This window comes from Tarenaya hassleriana, unplaced genomic scaffold (assembly GCF_000463585.1).
Source record: "Tarenaya hassleriana unplaced genomic scaffold, ASM46358v1 Cleome8, whole genome shotgun sequence".
Classification (NCBI taxonomy): Eukaryota; Viridiplantae; Streptophyta; class Magnoliopsida; order Brassicales; family Cleomaceae; genus Tarenaya; species Tarenaya hassleriana.
Genome location: NW_010970490.1, coordinates 2,591,434 through 2,609,868, shown reverse-complemented (window position 1 = coordinate 2,609,868; position 18,435 = coordinate 2,591,434). Strand labels below are relative to the sequence as shown.

Below are 18,435 nucleotides of genomic sequence, written 5' to 3'. Positions count from 1 at the left end.
AAAAAAAATTCAACTTTTGATTGTGTTATTTTGGTTAAATCGATATTTCTACTTCTTAATATATCACATGGATTTACTTAAATATTGAATAGTGAATTTTAGAAGAAATAGTTATTCTTCACTAATGAATTTTTTTTTAAAAAAAGAATTATGCATGGTAAAACGCGGCGAAAACATATAAAAGACGAGATGCATTCCTCACGCGCCTAAAATTTGTATTCCGCAAAAATCCGCCGATTCCCTGACTATAACCCACCCAGATCAGGCGCGTTATGATAACGCGCTTATCCTGCGCGTGGTATTCATTCTACGCATAAAACTTCTCATTTCAAAGATCTGGGCTTGTTTGTAGGTTGTTGGGCTTTTCGGCCCACATATGTTTTACCGATATTTTCTACACTACCGTTACTTCTTGGGCTTTATGTTGGGCTTGTTGGAAAAAAAGGTAGACTTTCACGGTCCACGCGCCTAAAAAGCCCAGAGATTTTGGGGCGGTGGATCTCACGCGCCAGTTAAGCGCCTGGGATGATTCTACATTAGGCGAAATTTGACACAGTCAAATACATCTCACAACCCTCGTACCAAATTCGGACTATGAGCCCAGAATTCGGGCTTCTCCAAATCTACATCACGAAGACCAACATGTAACCGAAATTATGATCTCTAATGACAAAAAACAAAAGATCAGCGGGCAGGAGGGGAGGAGAAGAAGATGACAAGGAAGTATACGAGAAAACCCGCGAGAAGAATAAGACCGTAGACAAAGGTTTGGGAAGTGTCGACTGCGTATTTGTACTCAATCTCACAGCACCTCATGTTGTCCCTTTCTGCTTCCAGTACATGTTCTACGTACCTGCATGCACATCCCCCCGTTTATATATATGTATATAAGGTTTCCAAATTTCATGGCAAGATAATCCCAATTGAATTTTCCATGGTTATAATTAATTATCATTATAGTATGTACTTACTGTTGGGTAAACATGGTGGTCTGAAGAATCTCCGAGCTGTTGACGTGAGCGTCATAGAGCCGATGGTCATATAGCAACGAAGAGAGATCCACCAGCTGTTCCTCCACCGTCTTTCAAATGAAGGAAAGAAAGTTGTTTTTGAGAAATCAAGCATTAGCAGAGAGTTAAAAAAAAAAAAAAAAAGAGTTTTTTTTCTTTGTCCGAGAGAAGACTTACGTCGAGATACTTCTCAAGTCTTTCGACCAGCTCGTGCGGGAATGGCTCCGGCAAGTTGGTTGTCTTTTTGTAGAACTTCTCAAGCCATAGCTCGGTTCTGGTCTTGTTCTTTTTACCCTTCACTGGCTCCCCAAGTGGAGTCTTTAGGTATTCAGATGCGAAGTTTTGGACTGCCTGTTCACCGCAACAAAACATCCAACTGATAAAAATCTCTTGGGACATAAGAAAAACTACTAGCAGTTGCATTTCATTTGCGTTTTTACGAATGTCACCTCTGACGTTTCACGGATTTTGCGTAGAGCAGAATCGACTCGTGCATAAATTGTATTCCTCTGCCAGAAAAAAAAAATCAGAAAAACATTCAATTTTGGAATATTTCAGAATTGAGAGATCATAGCCACACTACCAGGGCAACATCTTGAAGCATTTGACTGATCTGAGAGGTATTTGAGAAAGGCCCAAAAGGGTGACAACCGGTCGACCATAGCCAATTGGTGACAGGCCTTTCATGCACATGAGAGATCTTTTCATGTGGTGCACCCAGTCCACCTAAAGCGGAAGCCAGACCAGCCAGTATATGCCGCTGTACCTGTGTTGGATCAGCATGTTGTCTCTCTGTTTCAGAAACATAACTGCAACATAAGAATGAAAAACTGGTCTGTTAAATCTGTGTTAACAGAAATAGGAACATTATTACTGTTATCAGCATTATTGTGCTGCTAACCTCAAAGGTATTTTCTCATTTAGGTGCTGAAGCACAATGACGACATCACTGCTTGTCCATACCAGGCTCTCATCCTCCATCATGAGCTTTTGGTCCACATCAGCCAATGAGAGTATAAAACTACACAGAATGGTGACTAGTATAAATACATGTACCAACTCTACAGCGGGATTGAATGTGTGAATCAGTAGTCAAATGTCAAATCACTTAAGCAGGCAGAGGAAGATACAAGATACCAAAAAAGAGAAACAAAAAGAAGAACAGAAACCACAATAAAACAAATTATTGCATCTTGCAGCCTGATTAAAAAAATGTTTAACTCACACTGGAATGACTCTTGTTCCGAAAGTCCGATAGAGATCTCCTTCTTTCTTAGTTACTTTCTTCTTCTTTCCTTTCTGAAGTTTTGAGTTATAGGATGCCCAGAGAGGTTTGTGCTTTACCACAGAATCACTTGAACCATCTGACTCATCCATCCAGCTCTGGGAGTAAAAAGATGGAAACTCGAGTTATAACGAAATTGGGAATGGATAAATGTGTATACTGTAACGGGATGTACCTGGCGGAGAAAGTATTTACTAGAAAGTGTGGGGTCAGACACGTCAAGCAACCCAGCAGCTAGTACATCAGCAGATCGTTCCATCTCCTGCGATGAAAATTAAGCCATTTCAATTTACTGATTGCATCTGTTGACAGCAGATGAAATCTCTTTTTAACACTGCCGGCCCAATATTTTCTACCGTATCTAACTTGGAATCCTATGATGCCAAGAGGAGAGAATATAGACAGTAAAAAAAAGAAAGAAACCCACTTCTTTCAGAATAGCACCATCTAGGTATGTTTTGGTATGAACGTGGAATCGTCCGTCCTTCTTTGTTTCCTGAAGAGAATGTCCACGCATGGCTTTCGAGACAGCAATAGCTAACTTCTCATGGCGATGTAATGCATGGGCACCTCCAACAATTACTACTTCTTGCCCGTGGTGGACCAATTTCTTCACCTGCAAAGATCAGGGGCAGTTTGCATGTGAAGTTCGACAGAGTGTTATCCTTTTTGTACCTTGGGGAATACTCTGGGTTCACATAAATCACAAATAATGGCTACAAAAACAGAATTATTAGACTGAATTAACAGCAAAGTTAGAAAACCTATGGTCTTACAACTCATACCGATGCTCACAAGGATGGGAATCTTTTCGCCAATTCAAGCATATCATATCATTGAAAAGCAGAAGTCTTTACCTCGGATTCTATCTCTTCGATGTTAATGCTGTAGTTGTGGCCTTTTTCCATTATGTTATATCGATTGTGGTTCTGGAGCACAACTATCGGGATGAGCACTCTTGTAGCAAGATCAACAGTCTCAAACCTGGTTTCAACAAGAATGAATCTAAAACATAATTCCACAAACAAAACGAAAGAATAGGTAAAACCCCACATTTCACATTACCTCACATCAGGAGCTATTACATGCTCAATTGTAGTCGATACCAGTGCTGCTAGCTGACCAGAAAATATATCATGGGTAGAACGATAACTAACAGGGCCAAAGTTTCCTGAAAGCACTACGTTTCGAATCCTTGGCAATGTTCTAGAACTAACACTTCCCTCTTCAGTTTCAATCTTCCCATATGTACAAGGCCCTGCTGACAGGTCTATGACAACATATCTATACATAGAAAACAAAAATCAGAAAGATAAGAAAATTGAGAACTCTGTTGGAAGTTCTAGCAGGGGCTAACAGAATAAGAGCCAACTATGACCAATTAATATCTTGAAACTCTTTTTTATATCGTAGTTCATCAAGCTGAAATAACTAGTATTAATAGAGGAAATCAAACTAAGTGCCTTTTATATTCTACATATTCCTCTGATTCTCCGAAGTGGCACTACTGACCTATCTATAATCAACAAAAGAGAAAACCACATTGCACATGATTTTTATGCAGAACTTTTGACAACTAGATGCAATGCTTTCAGGACATGTTGGTGTAATTCTGTTTGTTCACATCTATGGTACAACCAAAATGGTAATAAAGAAATAAAAGGACAAGTTAAGCTAGCAAGCAGTTTATCGTCGGGTTACTACAAAATGTGCATCTATGACGAGCAAAATTAAGATGAGTTTACCTGCCTGATCCAACCCAAACTTGGGAAGCTCCTCCACCATTGTATCTATATCGATAAATATAATCTCCCTCTTGTTTTTCCATGTCTGCTTCAGTAAGTTCTGGTAGCTTAGCAAACATCAGGCTTTCCAGATCGATCTCCTTATTTCGAGGATCCATTCTTACCTGGATACAAAGTAAACAAAGAAACAGAAAGAGGAAAGGAATCAGTCAAAGAACTCAGCAGGATAAGCAATTGGTAAATAAATGAAAAGGAAGGACTGAAGAAGCAATAGTTAGCACAACATAGTACAAAACCTATAAGCTGAGAGGGCCAGAAAAGAGTCTACCACAAAATTGGGCAAAGCAAACAAAGAATAATATTTACGTCCTTTAGACCTTCTGTACACATTATAGCAAGAAAAGCATTGCAACTATACCTTATCAAAATTGACAAAAAATATCGCACTAGGTATAGGCCTATCCATGTCTCCTGCTGATCCAGCCCCCATATCCATATCAAATATATAAGAGTAAAGCCTGTTAAATGCAGCCTCAACCTTTGTTGCCTCCACGTCATAAGCAGGTAAATGTCTTCCAAAATCAGCCTAAACGGGAAAAGAAAAAAACTATTTTAATTTCACAGTCTATATGGTAGATGGATGGGGTAAGAAATTGAGGTGACAAAACCACAGCCACCTCTAGAGCAGTCCCAGCAGGTACCATGGCCTCTTTCACTGCTTTCTCCAGAGCTATCAATTCAGCTTGCCCAATCTGCAGCAAGATTAATAACAGCAAAAGGTTCAAATAAATAGGTCACTAGGAACACAGGTGAGAAGATTGCAGCATCAAAGGGGCATAGATCTGGACAACTCAGAAAATTCCTGGGATCGGATAGCAGACTTAGTTAACATATCAGAACAGTGAATGACATTGATACCACTTAACCAAATTTCAACAGAAAAATGCAGCAGAATGAATCTTGTACAGTTAAGACTGGTATAGGTATAGAAATTACTTACAGGAAATACATTATAAACAAGGTGATGTTCAATATCAAGTGGCTCTCCCGTCTCTTGGCATGAGGGCCTATGAGATGGAAAACTAACTTTCAAGAATTCTTCCAATTTGTGGGGATCCATAGAGTACCTGTATCCTCCATCTCCATTCAGACCTACGAGCACTATATTCACCTCCAGAGGAACCTGAAATGGTACCTGCAAAAGCAAAGTACAGGAACATGGAACAGTTTTCTTAAGGATGAGCTTCAGTTCCTCATGACCCAACGTAAAACAGCCAATCACACACACATACTGTCCTCCAGGACACAGGTGGGGCCATCGAAGAACATTTGAGCCGTGACATTATCACCATTATGAGCATGAACTCAGTTATCACCATGAACGTGAAATTGGCAAACTATACAATGAGAACAGAAGATATGGTTAAACCCTCAAACCCTCCTCTCAATTTATGGCTTTCAACTAGCTAGTTAACTAAATGTCCTGGAAATTCTGGGGAAAATAGAAAAGAAAATTCAATATTAAATGATAAAATCCGGATTAATATCAATGATTCAACAAGCCGAGACTATAATTTCGAAATAATCAAGGGCCAACGATGAAGCCACCGCTTCATGGAGACCTTCCTCAAGATTTGTAGTGAAGATCCAGGATTCAAACTCAGTGATGATGACGGAAAATGCGAACAGGGACCCTAAACCCACAAACGCGCAAACGAAGAAAAAGAGGAATTCAGGCGGAGATTTACCTCGGCACGGGAGTGGAGCATGCGGCGGACGTCGGATCGCACGCTCTCGCGTACGTCAAGGAAGGCGCTGTGGTGCCATTGCGGATGCCCCGGTTCACGGCGGAAGGGTTGCTGAGCCGACTCGGACCGAGTGACGAGTTGGCTCAGCATCGGGAGCAATACGAGTAAAAGGGCAAGTGATACGAAGCGTGAGCTCGATCTCCCTTCCATGGCTGAACAACTCCGATACTTTCTCTATGGTTCTTCTTCACCGTTAGCTGACGAGTTTCTCCTCGCGAGTCATCGCGATTTGGACTGGAGCCGGTGATGAGGGGGGAAGAGAAGCCAAGATTACAAAAATACCCTTTTCTGCAGAGCTTCACAGCTCTTGGGCCCATAATTATATTGGGCTTTCTCGTGAATGGTATGTTTTTTCGAAAGCTGGGCTTTAAACTGGACTGTTGGGCCGCGTTTAGATAGTGGGGCGTTTTAATTTTAAATTTGAATGACAAAATATCAAAAATGCGAAGTTACACTAAAATTTCGTTTTTTAAATTATTGGTACATATTTTATGGCATGCGATTTCAGGTAATATAACTCTGGATTTTCGAAACTTAATATGATAATTTTTCATGTAAATAGACGTTGAATGAATAACATGTAAATTGCATTTGTTTTGAAGGATAAATTAGTCAATTGTCAAAAAAAAAGAACACCCACAACTCATTTCAAAAGGGGTCATAGTCATACGGGCAAACGAAATTAAAATACTGAAACTGGATCAGTGGATCTTTCACGACAGTAGGGACCAGAAAATGAACACGACAACGAGGAGAGAGAGGGGGAAAGAGAGAGAGAGAGAGAGAGAGAGAGAGAGAGAGAGAGGGGGAGAGAGAGAATCAGTGTTGAAGAGCACTTCGGAGGGAGAGTGGAGGAGGAGGGTTGAAGGAGTTGTCGTTGTTATGGTGGTGGTGGTGGTTAAAGAACAAGACAATAACAGTGATGTCGTCGTGAAAATGCCGCCGGACTTTCTTGTCGATCTTCCTGAGGTCTGAATATCTCATCTCACGTTTCCTCGCCGCCTCGTGAAGTGCCGCTTTTATCAGCCTCTTTGCGCTTCCCTGTGTTACCAACCAGACGACAACCTTAACTATTAGCCAAACCCCATATGACAGACGGCAACTATGCACGTCCAGGAACAAGGAGGCAACCAACCCCTAAACCCAGATGCATTGTCAGATCTTATTCAGACAGAAGAATGACAAGATAACTTAAGGGGAGGAACTTACAGAGCGTGGACTGCTCTGGACAATCTCAACAGCCTTCTCATTGCTCAAGTGTTCCCATAGACCATCTGATGCAAATATTAGGAAAGAATCACTCGGCTGCAATGGATGAACGATCATAGCCGGGTCTGCTGACATCAACGGCCTCTTCACTGGCTCTGCCAATCTGAACTTTGGGTTGATTGGCTCCCTGTTATACTCCGTGTGTTTCATGTATAGATCTCCTATAGATCTAGAGACCTGCATCCACACACAAACAACAGAATGTCCTACTGTCAAAGCAATCAGGGCATTATTATCGGGCAGAGACGTGTTTGTTCAATGCCTGAGAACCACACGGAAAAAAAAAAACGCCTTGTACAGGATCGGTTGATCGAAAGGACAAGACAATCAACCTAAATAGTTTTAGTCCAAATGAACAGAATCTTTCTGAAACCCATCAACTAACTCTGGCAGTCAGTTGAGAAGAGAAAGAGATCAAGAAGGCTTTGAATGCCTGCAGCTTCATGGACATTATTCATAAAGCTTGGATTTTTCTTTTAATCAAAGTGGGGCAAAGCCCGAAAGTTATAATTCACCTGAATAGAGAAGACTTTTAATGGATGCAAAAGCATTCAAAATAGATTTTTTAAAAACAAGGAAAAAGAGATGGAGTCCTACAACAACAAAAAAAAAAGGCAGACACACCATTACCGCACTTGATCAAAAAGCAAGAACTCAAGGGTATAACAAAACAACTAGTGGAAAAGATCAACGGAAAAAGAAATCAGATAAACCCACAACCAATCACTGTCTATAATAAAGGCGAGACAAAAAGGCCATGAAATAGCACAAATCTTCAGACAATTTCAAGAATGAGAAAACCCTGCCCTCTCCCCTGAAACTATTGAACTGCAGGTGCTGATGAGATGTCTTTCAATTGGTTGCAGTGAAATCATCCGACCATGGACCAGATTTTGTCCAAGTTCGCCCTTTCATTGGAAAAATAAGCAAGAAAGAGAAGGAAGTTTTCAAGGAATGCAAACTAACCTGAATGATGCCCTTAACCCTCCAAACACCATGCCTAAGCACAACGATCTGTGGGTCATCAGGATGCAAGTCCTTGAGTTCCTGGCGAGTCTCCTCATTGTTAACGTTGTGTTCATTCGATAGCTGGATGGCTGCAACTCCACCAGTGTTCCCGACTTTCTTTCCCAAGACAACCCGTGAATCTCCAAGGCTAGCCACGAACAGGGTATTCTGGTAAATCACTCCAACCAGACAGCAGGTGCCAACTGTTGCCATATTTGGCAGTGTACTCCAAAGATCTGATACAAGAGAGGTGAACCCCTCTTCTGTTGCATAAAAAGCTCTCCGTATTGTCTCGGTTGTCACAACTCCTTGCGTTTCCGCTGATATTGCTGCATAATCATAAAGCCTAAGCAATCCCAACATAAGAGAGGCTCAACCTCTATATAAAAGTTTTAAACAAACAAATATGGGAACAGAGAAATTGACCAGAAGAACAATCCAGAAAACCCTAGAAACACCAAAGAGGGAAAAAGAAAAATTGAAAAGACAGCACTTAAATGCATAAAGGTTAAAGAGTTTCACAAAAGACCAGGTCTAAGAGACAATACATTGGAGCAAAACAACAAGACCCATAGACAGAGGGAACATACAGTGAGTTCAAGCGTACTAGTAGTACTTAAGCAAGCAACATACAAGAACTGTGTTGCATGCTGTTACATCCTCTCGCCATACACAAAGAATTCCATGAAATACATATGATCAACCCACATGGAAAATGCTGTTTCAATTAAAAAAAATCTGACAAACAAGAGCAGACCAAGATGCCTATAAATCCCTCTCATTTACACTGTTATTCAACCTGATGATATAAGTGTAAAAATCTATCCAAAGCCAAAAGAAAGCTACGACGGAAACAAATATAGAAGCTTGCATTTGACTCAATGCTTGCCACAGTAAGGGGAGGCTCTCACACCTCAAAATCACAAAGCATCCAATAAATCAGATACTTTATACCACCACACCTAACAGGCACCATTTGAGAAAAAGAAGATCTAACCACACGGCACACAAACAATTTCATTTACATCAAACATCTGATGAATAAGAGCAGACCCGAATGGCCAGAATTCCCAAGCGCCAAATCTGTCGGAAGACAAAAGATGGAAGCTTCAACAGGATGGTAATAGGGCAGCTAACATTTGGCTCAAATCTCCAAGTATATAAGAATTTCTACAGCTAACAACCATAAAATCTTTCGGACAGACAAAAAGACCCAATCCACTATCACCAAACTTAACTCACACCATTTTGAAAATAAGAAACTGATGACTAAGAGTAGACCCAGATGTCGAGAATTTCTGTCACTTGTTATCGTTATTTGGCATCAGTCCAAAATTCTCTTTAAACCCAAAAGAAATAAAGATAAAGCAGCTAAAATTGGGCATAAAAGTCGGAATCAGTCTGCAGCCAAAACACGGAAGCTCAAACAGATTGAAATATAGTAGCTTCCACCTGGTTTGATGCTCTCTAATTCTATCACTGTATACCTAGGTGTCCCACAAAATGTTCCCAAAAGAAAACAAATCTAAAATAGCACACCACTGAACAAGGATTGAACGGCTAATGGCAGACCTAAATGACAAAATTTTCCACTTTTGCAGATAAATAAGCACGGCATAGGCCTAGAATTTGTCTGAGCCAAAAGGCAGAAGCTTCAACAGTCCAGACAAAGTGGCTTACATTTGCCGCGATGCTCTCTAACAGTGTCGGAGACTTGGACGAAAAAGATCATAAACATCCCAACAGACAAAAAAAAGTCAAAAATACTTGATGCTGTCAACCAATCACCAAACCTAATGAACACCAAACTTCATCCCCGAAGACTCGAACCAAAAAGACAAATTTTAGTCAACGGAGATTGTCGATGTCAAACAAAGTCATGCCGGTTGAATACTGCAACAGCTCAAAAATCAAAAGCACGAAACTCTTCGAATATGATGGATGAGATAAAAAAACACATAAAACATCTGAAGGAACACAACAAGGGACAGGAAACCACGAACCTCGAAAATGGTTGAAGAGATTATCGCAGACGTAACGGGCAGCTTCTGGACCGCCATGGCCATCGTAGACACCGACGAAGGTCCCAAAATCGCCGGACTCGATCTGGCTCTGATCCTCGAGCACTTGATTGGCTTGAACCACTGCCATGGAGAAATCTCCGTAGCCATACTTGCCGAGATCGCGGAACCAAAGTAATCCGTCTTTGCCCTCTCCGCCCGAAACGGACCCGGACCCGGAGTTATCGCAGATTTGCCCGAATGGCTTGAAGCAAAGAGAAAGCAGATTCATCAATGAACCTAACATTCAACATCTCTCAGAAACCCTGACCCAAACCCTCTCCCGGAACCGTAACCCGCCGAAATTTTCTTACTTTTGATCCGATTCGAAAAGGGACGGGATTGTGACAAACAGGAGAGAGAGAGAGAGAGAAAGGGGGGGAGGGAGAGAATGATCTAGAGAATAGAAACGAGAGAGGGAAAACCCTAGTTCTTCTTAATGGAGGGGGGAAGATGCGCAGGATAAGGTGTGGCGTATGATAAGAGGGAAGCGCAAGGTAGCGGAGGGTGACGGTGGACGTGTCCTGTCCGGTTGTCGAGGAACAGAGAGAGTCGTCTATGTAATTTTTTGTCCGAAGAGAGCGGAGGAGGAAGCGTCTTGGGCTGTTCATTTCTCCAACACCATTGTCCTTTCCTTTTCGTGGCCCATTATCTTGTTTTTTTTTTATATATATAGGAAAAATATGAACTTAATATTTCATTTTCATATTTTAAAAAAAAAATGAAACGCATGGGTGTGTTCAAAGCACTTGTTATTTGGGTCAAAAAGTGGGTTCATGAAAAACAGAACCACAGGAGACAGAAGGAGACCCATCAAAGCTGAGTTGTGGTTTTACACTATAAGAACAAAGAAGGCCACAACCCATCCATCTATCCTTTAGGTGACTCCCCACATATTTCTTTATTACATTTGTTGATGCAAATACATCATTTTGTTCACTTGATCAGCCGACATGTTCTAGCCATTAGGACTTTGCAATGGTAAACTTCATTTGTTGACACTCAAACAAAACTTGCTGGATGAAACAAGGGCATGGACATGGACGAGGTTTGTGGATTACGAGGTAGCGGCTGACGGGCACTTACCCAATGTGTTCCACAATATATAATCTCCCGAAGCAACCTGTTGCAGATAATAAAGGCATTCCAAAACGTGATCAGCCGTAACAAGAGCATATCATGCTTTGGGCAGCTCTTAAGAAACAGAGGAGGAGGAATTGAAGATTGTTTACATGTGTAAGAATGTAAATACCTGAGTGGAAAACTCGACCGGAGCTTTAGTGGCTGGGTAGATATTGACCTGACACATGAATAGAGCCACATATGTTAGCACTAACCTCAGAAGATGATCATGTATGCCAGGACACTAGAGAGACCTGGATTCCAGGTTCTAGATGTGGTTCAAAACTGAGATTTCTCATCCAGAAGAAGGACTGCTCTCCTAAATCCTTACCGATTTTGTATCGATCGACATTCTAGATAGAGATGCCCCAACAATCTTGAACGAGACCTGTAAATGGTTTGTTCGAAAGCACCAAGCTCTTAGAAGCAGAAGATCAGATAAATGTTTGCTTGAATTGAAAACATCACTGGTTTGGTTGGCCTCCGCTCATTGTCCTAGAGTTTTTCGAGGGGGGAAGGAGAGATATACTAAAATACCTTAGCATAGTTATATGCCTGCCAGCAGAACGGCTCCTCCAATTCAGCTGCTGGGAGGTCCTTACTCATTTTCTGCACCAAGAACTCCTCTACGTTCACCACACTGTCTGTACCCTCGGCAGTTTCACCGTCACTCTCTTCATCGGCCCCCCTTCTGCTCTGCAACGGACTAAACTTAATCGTCCCAGGGAAAGTTGCCTCGAGGCTTTTCCCTGAAAGACTCCGCCCGCTGCCCAGAATTTTCCACTCAACAGCGTGTTCAGTGGTTGAAACCGTCCCAGCTGATGGAGTTCCATCAAAGGCAATGATCCTTCTCCTCGGAAAAGGCATAGTCACAGTGCAAAACTCCATGGCCAGAGGAGCTTTATACCCTTCCATGAGACGCAACTTGAAGAGGAATGCACCTTCATCTTCTGAGACCATCGATAGCTGGTAAAACCCTTTCACCGGAGGTCCAAGTCCGCAAGCCGCTTGGTAACGCATCAGCACGAAATTACCTAACGGAGGTTGGAAAACAACGTTCTGCTTGTCGATCCCATGTGCTGGAACCTGAGTGCATGGATGGAATGATACAGCCTCAACGTGGGCCGTGCTCAGTCCTGTCAGGGGAAACGACACATCCGGCAGCCCTTCAAGCTCAGCCCTACAGTTTATCTGTCCGGCGATCGATATACTATCCGGAATCTCGTCCCGGTCGTACATTGCAGCGTTGACTGTCTCGTGGATTGTGAACGATAGCCTTTGTTTTCCTTTATATAGATATGGCTTCCATGCCGGCTGCTTCAGCTCTTGGGGAGGAGGGTCAACAGAAGAAAAGCCATTTGCTTTGATCGCGAAAATGTTAGAGAAGTTGAGGTCTAAGGGGGTCCCTGTAAATTTTGCGTTTTAACCGTGTATCAATAAGAAAACAATTGGAGTAGGATGCATGAATAGGGTATTTAATGAGGAAAGGATAATACTAACCAAATGGTATTGCACTAGTGATGAAATTTCTGAGCAAATCTTTATCCAATGACCTTGACCCTATTTTAGGAGCATCTGATGCCGCAGCTCCAGTCACTGCAGCACCAGATGGGGAAGAAGATGCAACTGGTGCAGCTACAGGTTTTGCCCTTGACGAGATGCCAATACTGCCTGTTAGTGAATCAAACAACCCACCTACTGATGGTGATGCACTTACAACAACCTCAGGTTCAACTGTGTCACCGGAAATTACGTCGCTAAATGCATGAGCTACCATGAAAGCTCTGAAGCACAAATCAGAAAGAAAAAAAAAATTAGGAACTCAAAAACTGATTTAAAAGAAAATATGAGTAAAAAACACGAGGTTGTCCGACCCTCGTACGGACTGCAACACAAAATAGTGACTGCCTCAAAATTAAAAGATGCAGATGCAGGTGTTGTGATTGTGCAAGCTATTCATCAGTAGTTTACTCTTAATAGCTTAACCTTATGCCTTTTTGTAGCTTTACCTCTAGCTAAAATTATACTTTATAGAACGCCAAATGCAACATGATCCACAAAGAAAATATTGGGAGATTCATAACTAATAAACAGGTTATCCTTGAGACCATCTAAAGTACCCTGTGATGGATGGAATGTCAAGCAAGAGAGATGACAAACTCAAATCTTCGCCAACAGCCGGTCCACAATCAGATCTTCTACATAACTTGATGTAATCCTTTAGCTCCCTCGGTTCAACCAATGGCAACACAAGGATGCAATACAGGCCTTTTGTGTGCAAGATTAAGGGCCATAATATGTTCTTATCTCCTTCCTCGTCCTTGTGATTTTCCTCTTCCTCATCTTCGCCTATGCAGATGCTGATAATATGTCGAGTAATCGGATCATCGACCCATGAATCTGATCCTTGTGTCGATTGAGCTACACGTATGCCATATCCACGAATTGACACTTCCCTGAATTGAATAACAAACATATCACATTTCCAGAAAAGACCACACAACATAAATATGCACAAGACATAACTCAGCAAGAATTTCTGTAAATTGGTATCAGGGGCAAGACAAACCAGCTTGACCTACCGTGTCTTTCTTCGGGCAAAAGCTTCTGCCAGTTCCAGATCAGTGGGAAGCCGAGGAGGATCCTGGCCAGTGTTCCCATTTTCCCTTTTGAAAGCAGTGCGCCACTGTTTCTCAACAACCGGAAACCTCCTGCCCTCATTCACATCCAAAGAATCAATTGAAAATACAGATGTTCTTCAAAAACATCAGTCATTTGTCAAATGGGTGATCAAATTCAAACCTCGAAAAAACAACAGCGTCCTGATTGTTGAGTATCCAGAGAGCTCTAATACTGCAGCTGGAGGGCATTGCTCAAGAATGAAACTGAAAATTATGGAGACTGGTTCGGGTAAATTTGGCCACCTGCAATTGAATCATATCGCTGGGCTCGTTCAGAGCCGCGAGGCAAGATGAAACACTCACTTTCCTGGCTTCGGAGAGGGGCAACGAAACCAGTCATGACACCCAATAAAACATTTGTGGAAATCGATGTGCTTACAGTGCATCAATGAATCCTCCAAAATGCGAAACCTTAAGCCCTTCTGAAGCATAACTCGATTGATACGATGATTCTAAAAAAACCTCTCTTCACAATCCCAAAACCTTAAGCTCTACCATGGCAGAATTCAATTACCACGATAGGATAACCAGTCAGACACTCAATTACTAGTTATACAGAGACTTGCCGGGAAAATTTCAGGAGAACAGCAGAGAGCTCTGGAATTAATAGGAACGAAAGGAGAGATACCCGAATGCGAAATCACCATGTAAGGAATTGGGTGGCGATTAAAAAGAAGAGCGGGAGGAGGAAGAACAATCGAAGTCGAATAATAGAGATTCACCGGAAATTCGAGCGTAACAACAACCACAGGAAAGAATTCGTCGCCGCCGGCAGCCTTCACGGAGAGATTCAACGGTGCATCCAGCACATTTGAACGTGAGGTAAGAGGAATCTAAGAAGAAGAAAAAAAGCCCAAATGAAATGGCTTAAATACCATCCTCGGCCCAGGTAGTCTCTCGCATGCCCTTCGAGTGATGAATTTACAGTATTTACTTAATAACGAAATAATTCAACCGATTTAAAACGGGTAAACAAATCCGAATCTCATATAGAAATCGAATAATTAAATTGATTATAATTTTTTAAAACCGAAAAATTAAACTCGAATCGAAGAACAAAAAGACAAAAAAAGTGTTGAGATTTTATGAAAAAATAAATATTCTTATCAATAAAAACAGAAATTCGATATAAAAATAGAATAATTAAAACTTTTGTAAAAATAAAACAAGCGAATGCGAACCAAACCCTAATCGAAATCCATACGAATTGACAAAAACTAAGATCTCATCGCTACAATATACATAGACATAAAATTAAAGCTTACAAGGAATAAGAAATAAGTTTATTTTTTTAATAAGTAAATTCGGCATTTTATATTTTTTTTTAATTCCAAACATAACAAAGGTCAAACGAATTGGTCCGATGGTTGAGCCGACAGGGCCCGCACTCTCGTACAATCCAGACACAAGTCAAGCAGGGGACATCGGCCGAGGTGAAATCCCTGCCATCGTCATAGATACGGAACCGGTGAGAACGGAGAGGGGCCCACCGGAAGCGACAGTAAAAAGAGGAGGTGCCCTTTGTATTGGGATAAAATCCAAAGGCAGACGACGTTCCGTACGAGAGAGAACGAGCGGTCAAATCCTCCCCGTCCACCGATTTACAGCGGTAATTCAACGTCGAGCCATCGCCCAGGCCGTTGATGATGACCACAGTCTCTCTCTCCCTGAAAATATCGGGCTCGCTCCATTCTTCTTCCACCTCGAACACGTCGTCGTTTCGTATGCCTTCTGGCCCTGGCCATGGCCATGCCGGCGCGACGAGCAAAGTCACCAATACTGTAATAAGAAACGAGGGTTTTTTGAGAAACGATGCCATGCTCTCTTTCTTTTTCTTTGATGATTGTTTTTTTTTTTTGTATTATACAAAGATTTACAGAATTAAAATTCGTATTATTCATTCAATTAAAACAATATTGATATAGATATAGATATAGATAGAATAAACCTAATTTCACTAGGAAACTATAAGCTAATCTTATTAAGACATTGATACTAACAATATAATTTCATAATAACTCAAAGTCTCCATAATTTCCAATATATATGGTAAGTTTCATTTTTGTGGGATATGCGCAAAAGATTTTTTCATTCATTAATTGAGGGGCAATATATATATATATATATATATAGATGGTTATTATTGGGTCATATATAGGGTTCGACTAGTTGTATCGCAACGATTGCGTTTGTGGATGACAGAGTTTTCAGAGTGTGTGATAGTGATTACGAACGATTAGTACTGACTTATTGATAAATTATTATTGGTAATGTTTGCGGGTGGGTGCGGTTAAAAATGAATGGTTCGTTGTGGTTTCGGTTGCGTTTTGATATAAATTATAAAAAAAATATTATTTTAAAATAATTTTTTATAATAGTTTTAGTTAAATTTTTAATATGATTTGATAAAAATTATTTACTAAATTTACAATAATTAAATAATAAATTTAAAATATAGATATTATCAATTTACTTTATTTTTAAGTAAAAAATAATTTTATTATAAAAATTATGAAAAATAATTATTATTAAACCGAAAAACTATATTATTATATTTTTATTAAAATATAATATTAAAAAATAATATCAAATCATAACATTAAATAAAATCATCACCAATAAATAAATATATTAGTGCTCTAATCATGTGATTTGAACTGTTATCATCAATGATCGACCTTTTAAGGATAGCTACCAACTCAAATGGGCCTTGGGCCCAAATAGATTGTGGTTCTGAGCCTACACAAATTCACCCCGTGGCCCGAAAAGGATCTTAACCCGTCTGCGAGAGACACGTGTCGTCATAAAAGTCAAATGCAACAAAAGCTCCGAGAGGAGGCAGAAGGCAAGATCGGGGAAGAAGATGGGGATGATCGACACCTGGCTGGATCAGCACCGTCCGATTTACGAGGCGGCTACTCGCCATCCCTTCATCCTCGCCATCCGCGATGGATCCGTCCACCTCTCGTCCTTCAAGACCTGGCTGGTACGGAAATCATAACAAAAAACCGGCAAGCAGTCGGAGTACCGCTGACGAAAACGACGCGTTGTTGCAGGGGCAAGACTACCTGTTCGTGAGGGAATTCGTGCCGTTCGTGGCGAACGCGCTGATCAGAGCCGGCAGGGAGTCCGGTGAGAGCTCCGACATGGAAGTTGTGTTGGGAGGTCTGTCGGCGTTGAACGATGAGATCGATTGGTTTAAGAGCGAAGGTTCGAAGTGGGGTGTTGACTTCTCGACCGTTCTTCCTCAAAAGACCAACCAGGATTATTGCAGGTACCCTTTGATTTTTTTTAATTACCCATTAGAAAGAAAAAAAATTAGCTTTTGTCTGATCACTGGGGTTGACTTCCGAGGTTCTTGCTTGATGCTTCACTCGGTTTTTACTTGATCATGATTGAAAAAGGCCCGTCTTTTATGTTCAAAGATTGTTCTTTTCTTCCGACCGGAATCTGGGTTTTTTTTTTGTAAATGATATATTAACAAATTAATCCTGATTTTTTTTGTTTGTTCTTCGGGTTTCTGGAGAAACTAACGGAGAAAGAAGTGAAGTACTCAGTGGTGATGACAGCGTTCTGGGCGATTGAGGCGGTGTACCAAGAGAGCTTCGCTCACTGTCTGGAAGAAGGAAACAGAATTCCGCCGGAGCTGGCCGGAGCTTGCCGGCGTTGGGGCAACGATGGCTTCCGACGGTACTGTTCCTCGGTCAAGGCCATCGCCGACCGGTGTCTGGAAAACGCCTCCGGCGACGATCTCGCCGAAGCGGAGGCAGTTTTCGTTAGTGTTCTTGAACACGAGATCGCCTTCTGGGACATGAGCCGCGGAATATGAATCTTTCTAAGGTCATTTCCGTGTTCTTTATGCAAACTTCGGCGTTTGTCATCGTTGTGTGTTCGTTCTTTTTTCTCTTTTGAACCCATTTTTCTTTTCTTTTTTTTTTTCTTTTGTCAAAAACCTGCAAAGATATGGACTGAATCCACAGATTACATGAACAGATTTGACATTTCACTTTGAGCTTATTACAACATTCAATGGTGTCGATATCTCTCTGCAACATCTAGAAAAAATATCGATGATTATTTTTTGGATATATTCCAAAAAACCTGACAAAAAAGTGCCATGTCTTCGTAAAGAAAACATAAGATAACATGCTGTCTTTTTTTCCTATTCATATCTCTTCTGAACTCAGAAAACACCGGAAAGGAGATTAGCGGCGGTGGAGATGGCGGCGCCGGTGAGAGCACACTGAACAACTTGCTCGTGGGTTGTCCTCTCTGACAACGTCATAGCCATCGCCACGCCCGTCAACGCTCCCGCCACCGCGCTGTTTTTCTGCCGGAAAAAGGTTACATCATCAACATTCAGAGCTCTTTTCCCTTGAAAAAAAAAAACTCCAGATTCCATGCCCAATACACTTGGGTTTTCATCTCTCATAGTATTAGCGCGCAC

General features: G+C 41.3%; 5 protein-coding genes across 10 annotated transcripts in view; 1 reads left to right on the top strand and 4 right to left on the bottom strand.

The window, feature by feature from the left end:
- Positions 1 to 495: 495 nt before the first annotated feature.
- Positions 496 to 6,087, bottom strand: LOC104802608. Its single transcript, XM_010526285.1, has 16 exons — positions 5,789 to 6,087; positions 5,041 to 5,235; positions 4,718 to 4,792; positions 4,459 to 4,626; positions 4,041 to 4,204; positions 3,361 to 3,579; positions 3,153 to 3,279; positions 2,723 to 2,911; positions 2,471 to 2,557; positions 2,236 to 2,393; positions 1,912 to 2,031; positions 1,594 to 1,819; positions 1,460 to 1,519; positions 1,188 to 1,361; positions 972 to 1,081; positions 496 to 853 (listed from the first exon to the last, which is right to left on the bottom strand). The coding sequence occupies exons 1-16, from the start codon at positions 5,996 to 5,998 to the stop codon at positions 685 to 687; spliced, it is 2,451 nt and encodes an 816-aa protein (XP_010524587.1). The 5' UTR covers positions 5,999 to 6,087; the 3' UTR covers positions 496 to 684.
- Positions 6,088 to 6,418: 331 nt separating this feature from the next.
- LOC104802607 (probable protein phosphatase 2C 42) lies at positions 6,419 to 10,677 on the bottom strand. The gene is made up of 4 exons (XM_010526284.2): positions 10,129 to 10,677; positions 8,084 to 8,454; positions 7,058 to 7,294; positions 6,419 to 6,889 (listed from the first exon to the last, which is right to left on the bottom strand). Exons 1-4 carry the CDS (start codon positions 10,430 to 10,432, stop codon positions 6,668 to 6,670), a joined length of 1,134 nt encoding a protein of 377 aa, XP_010524586.1. The 5' UTR covers positions 10,433 to 10,677; the 3' UTR covers positions 6,419 to 6,667.
- A 285-nt stretch (positions 10,678 to 10,962) lies between these two features.
- LOC104802606 (AP-5 complex subunit mu) lies at positions 10,963 to 14,822 on the bottom strand. 5 transcript variants are annotated; one of them, XM_010526278.1, is made up of 9 exons: positions 14,368 to 14,822; positions 14,110 to 14,250; positions 13,890 to 14,018; positions 13,428 to 13,763; positions 12,808 to 13,091; positions 11,845 to 12,713; positions 11,639 to 11,695; positions 11,438 to 11,485; positions 10,963 to 11,308 (listed from the first exon to the last, which is right to left on the bottom strand). In XM_010526278.1, the coding sequence occupies exons 2-9, from the start codon at positions 14,175 to 14,177 to the stop codon at positions 11,243 to 11,245; spliced, it is 1,857 nt and encodes a 618-aa protein (XP_010524580.1). In that variant the 5' UTR covers positions 14,178 to 14,250; positions 14,368 to 14,822; the 3' UTR covers positions 10,963 to 11,242. The 5 variants fall into 5 exon arrangements, with proteins under 5 accessions (XP_010524580.1, XP_010524582.1, XP_010524583.1 ...); XM_010526280.1 differs by having other exon boundaries at positions 14,110 to 14,231; XM_010526281.1 differs by having other exon boundaries at positions 14,110 to 14,479; positions 14,617 to 14,822.
- A 2,028-nt stretch (positions 14,823 to 16,850) lies between these two features.
- On the top strand, positions 16,851 to 18,319 carry LOC104802603 (bifunctional TENA-E protein). Of its 2 annotated transcripts, XM_019201212.1 has the most exons (3): positions 16,851 to 17,262; positions 17,505 to 17,828; positions 18,176 to 18,319. In XM_019201212.1, exons 1-2 carry the CDS (start codon positions 16,937 to 16,939, stop codon positions 17,815 to 17,817), a joined length of 639 nt encoding a protein of 212 aa, XP_019056757.1. In that variant the 5' UTR covers positions 16,851 to 16,936; the 3' UTR covers positions 17,818 to 17,828; positions 18,176 to 18,319. The 2 variants fall into 2 exon arrangements, with proteins under 2 accessions (XP_019056757.1, XP_019056756.1); XM_019201211.1 differs by lacking the exon at positions 18,176 to 18,319 and having other exon boundaries at positions 17,505 to 17,994.
- LOC104802605 (outer envelope pore protein 16-2, chloroplastic) overlaps positions 17,970 to 18,435 on the bottom strand; it is a 2,075-nt gene continuing 1,609 nt past the window's right edge. The window contains exon 7 of the mRNA XM_010526276.1: positions 17,970 to 18,318. Coding sequence (XP_010524578.1) covers positions 18,172 to 18,318 — 147 coding nt within the window. The 3' untranslated portion in view covers positions 17,970 to 18,171. The remainder of the gene's footprint in view (positions 18,319 to 18,435) is intronic.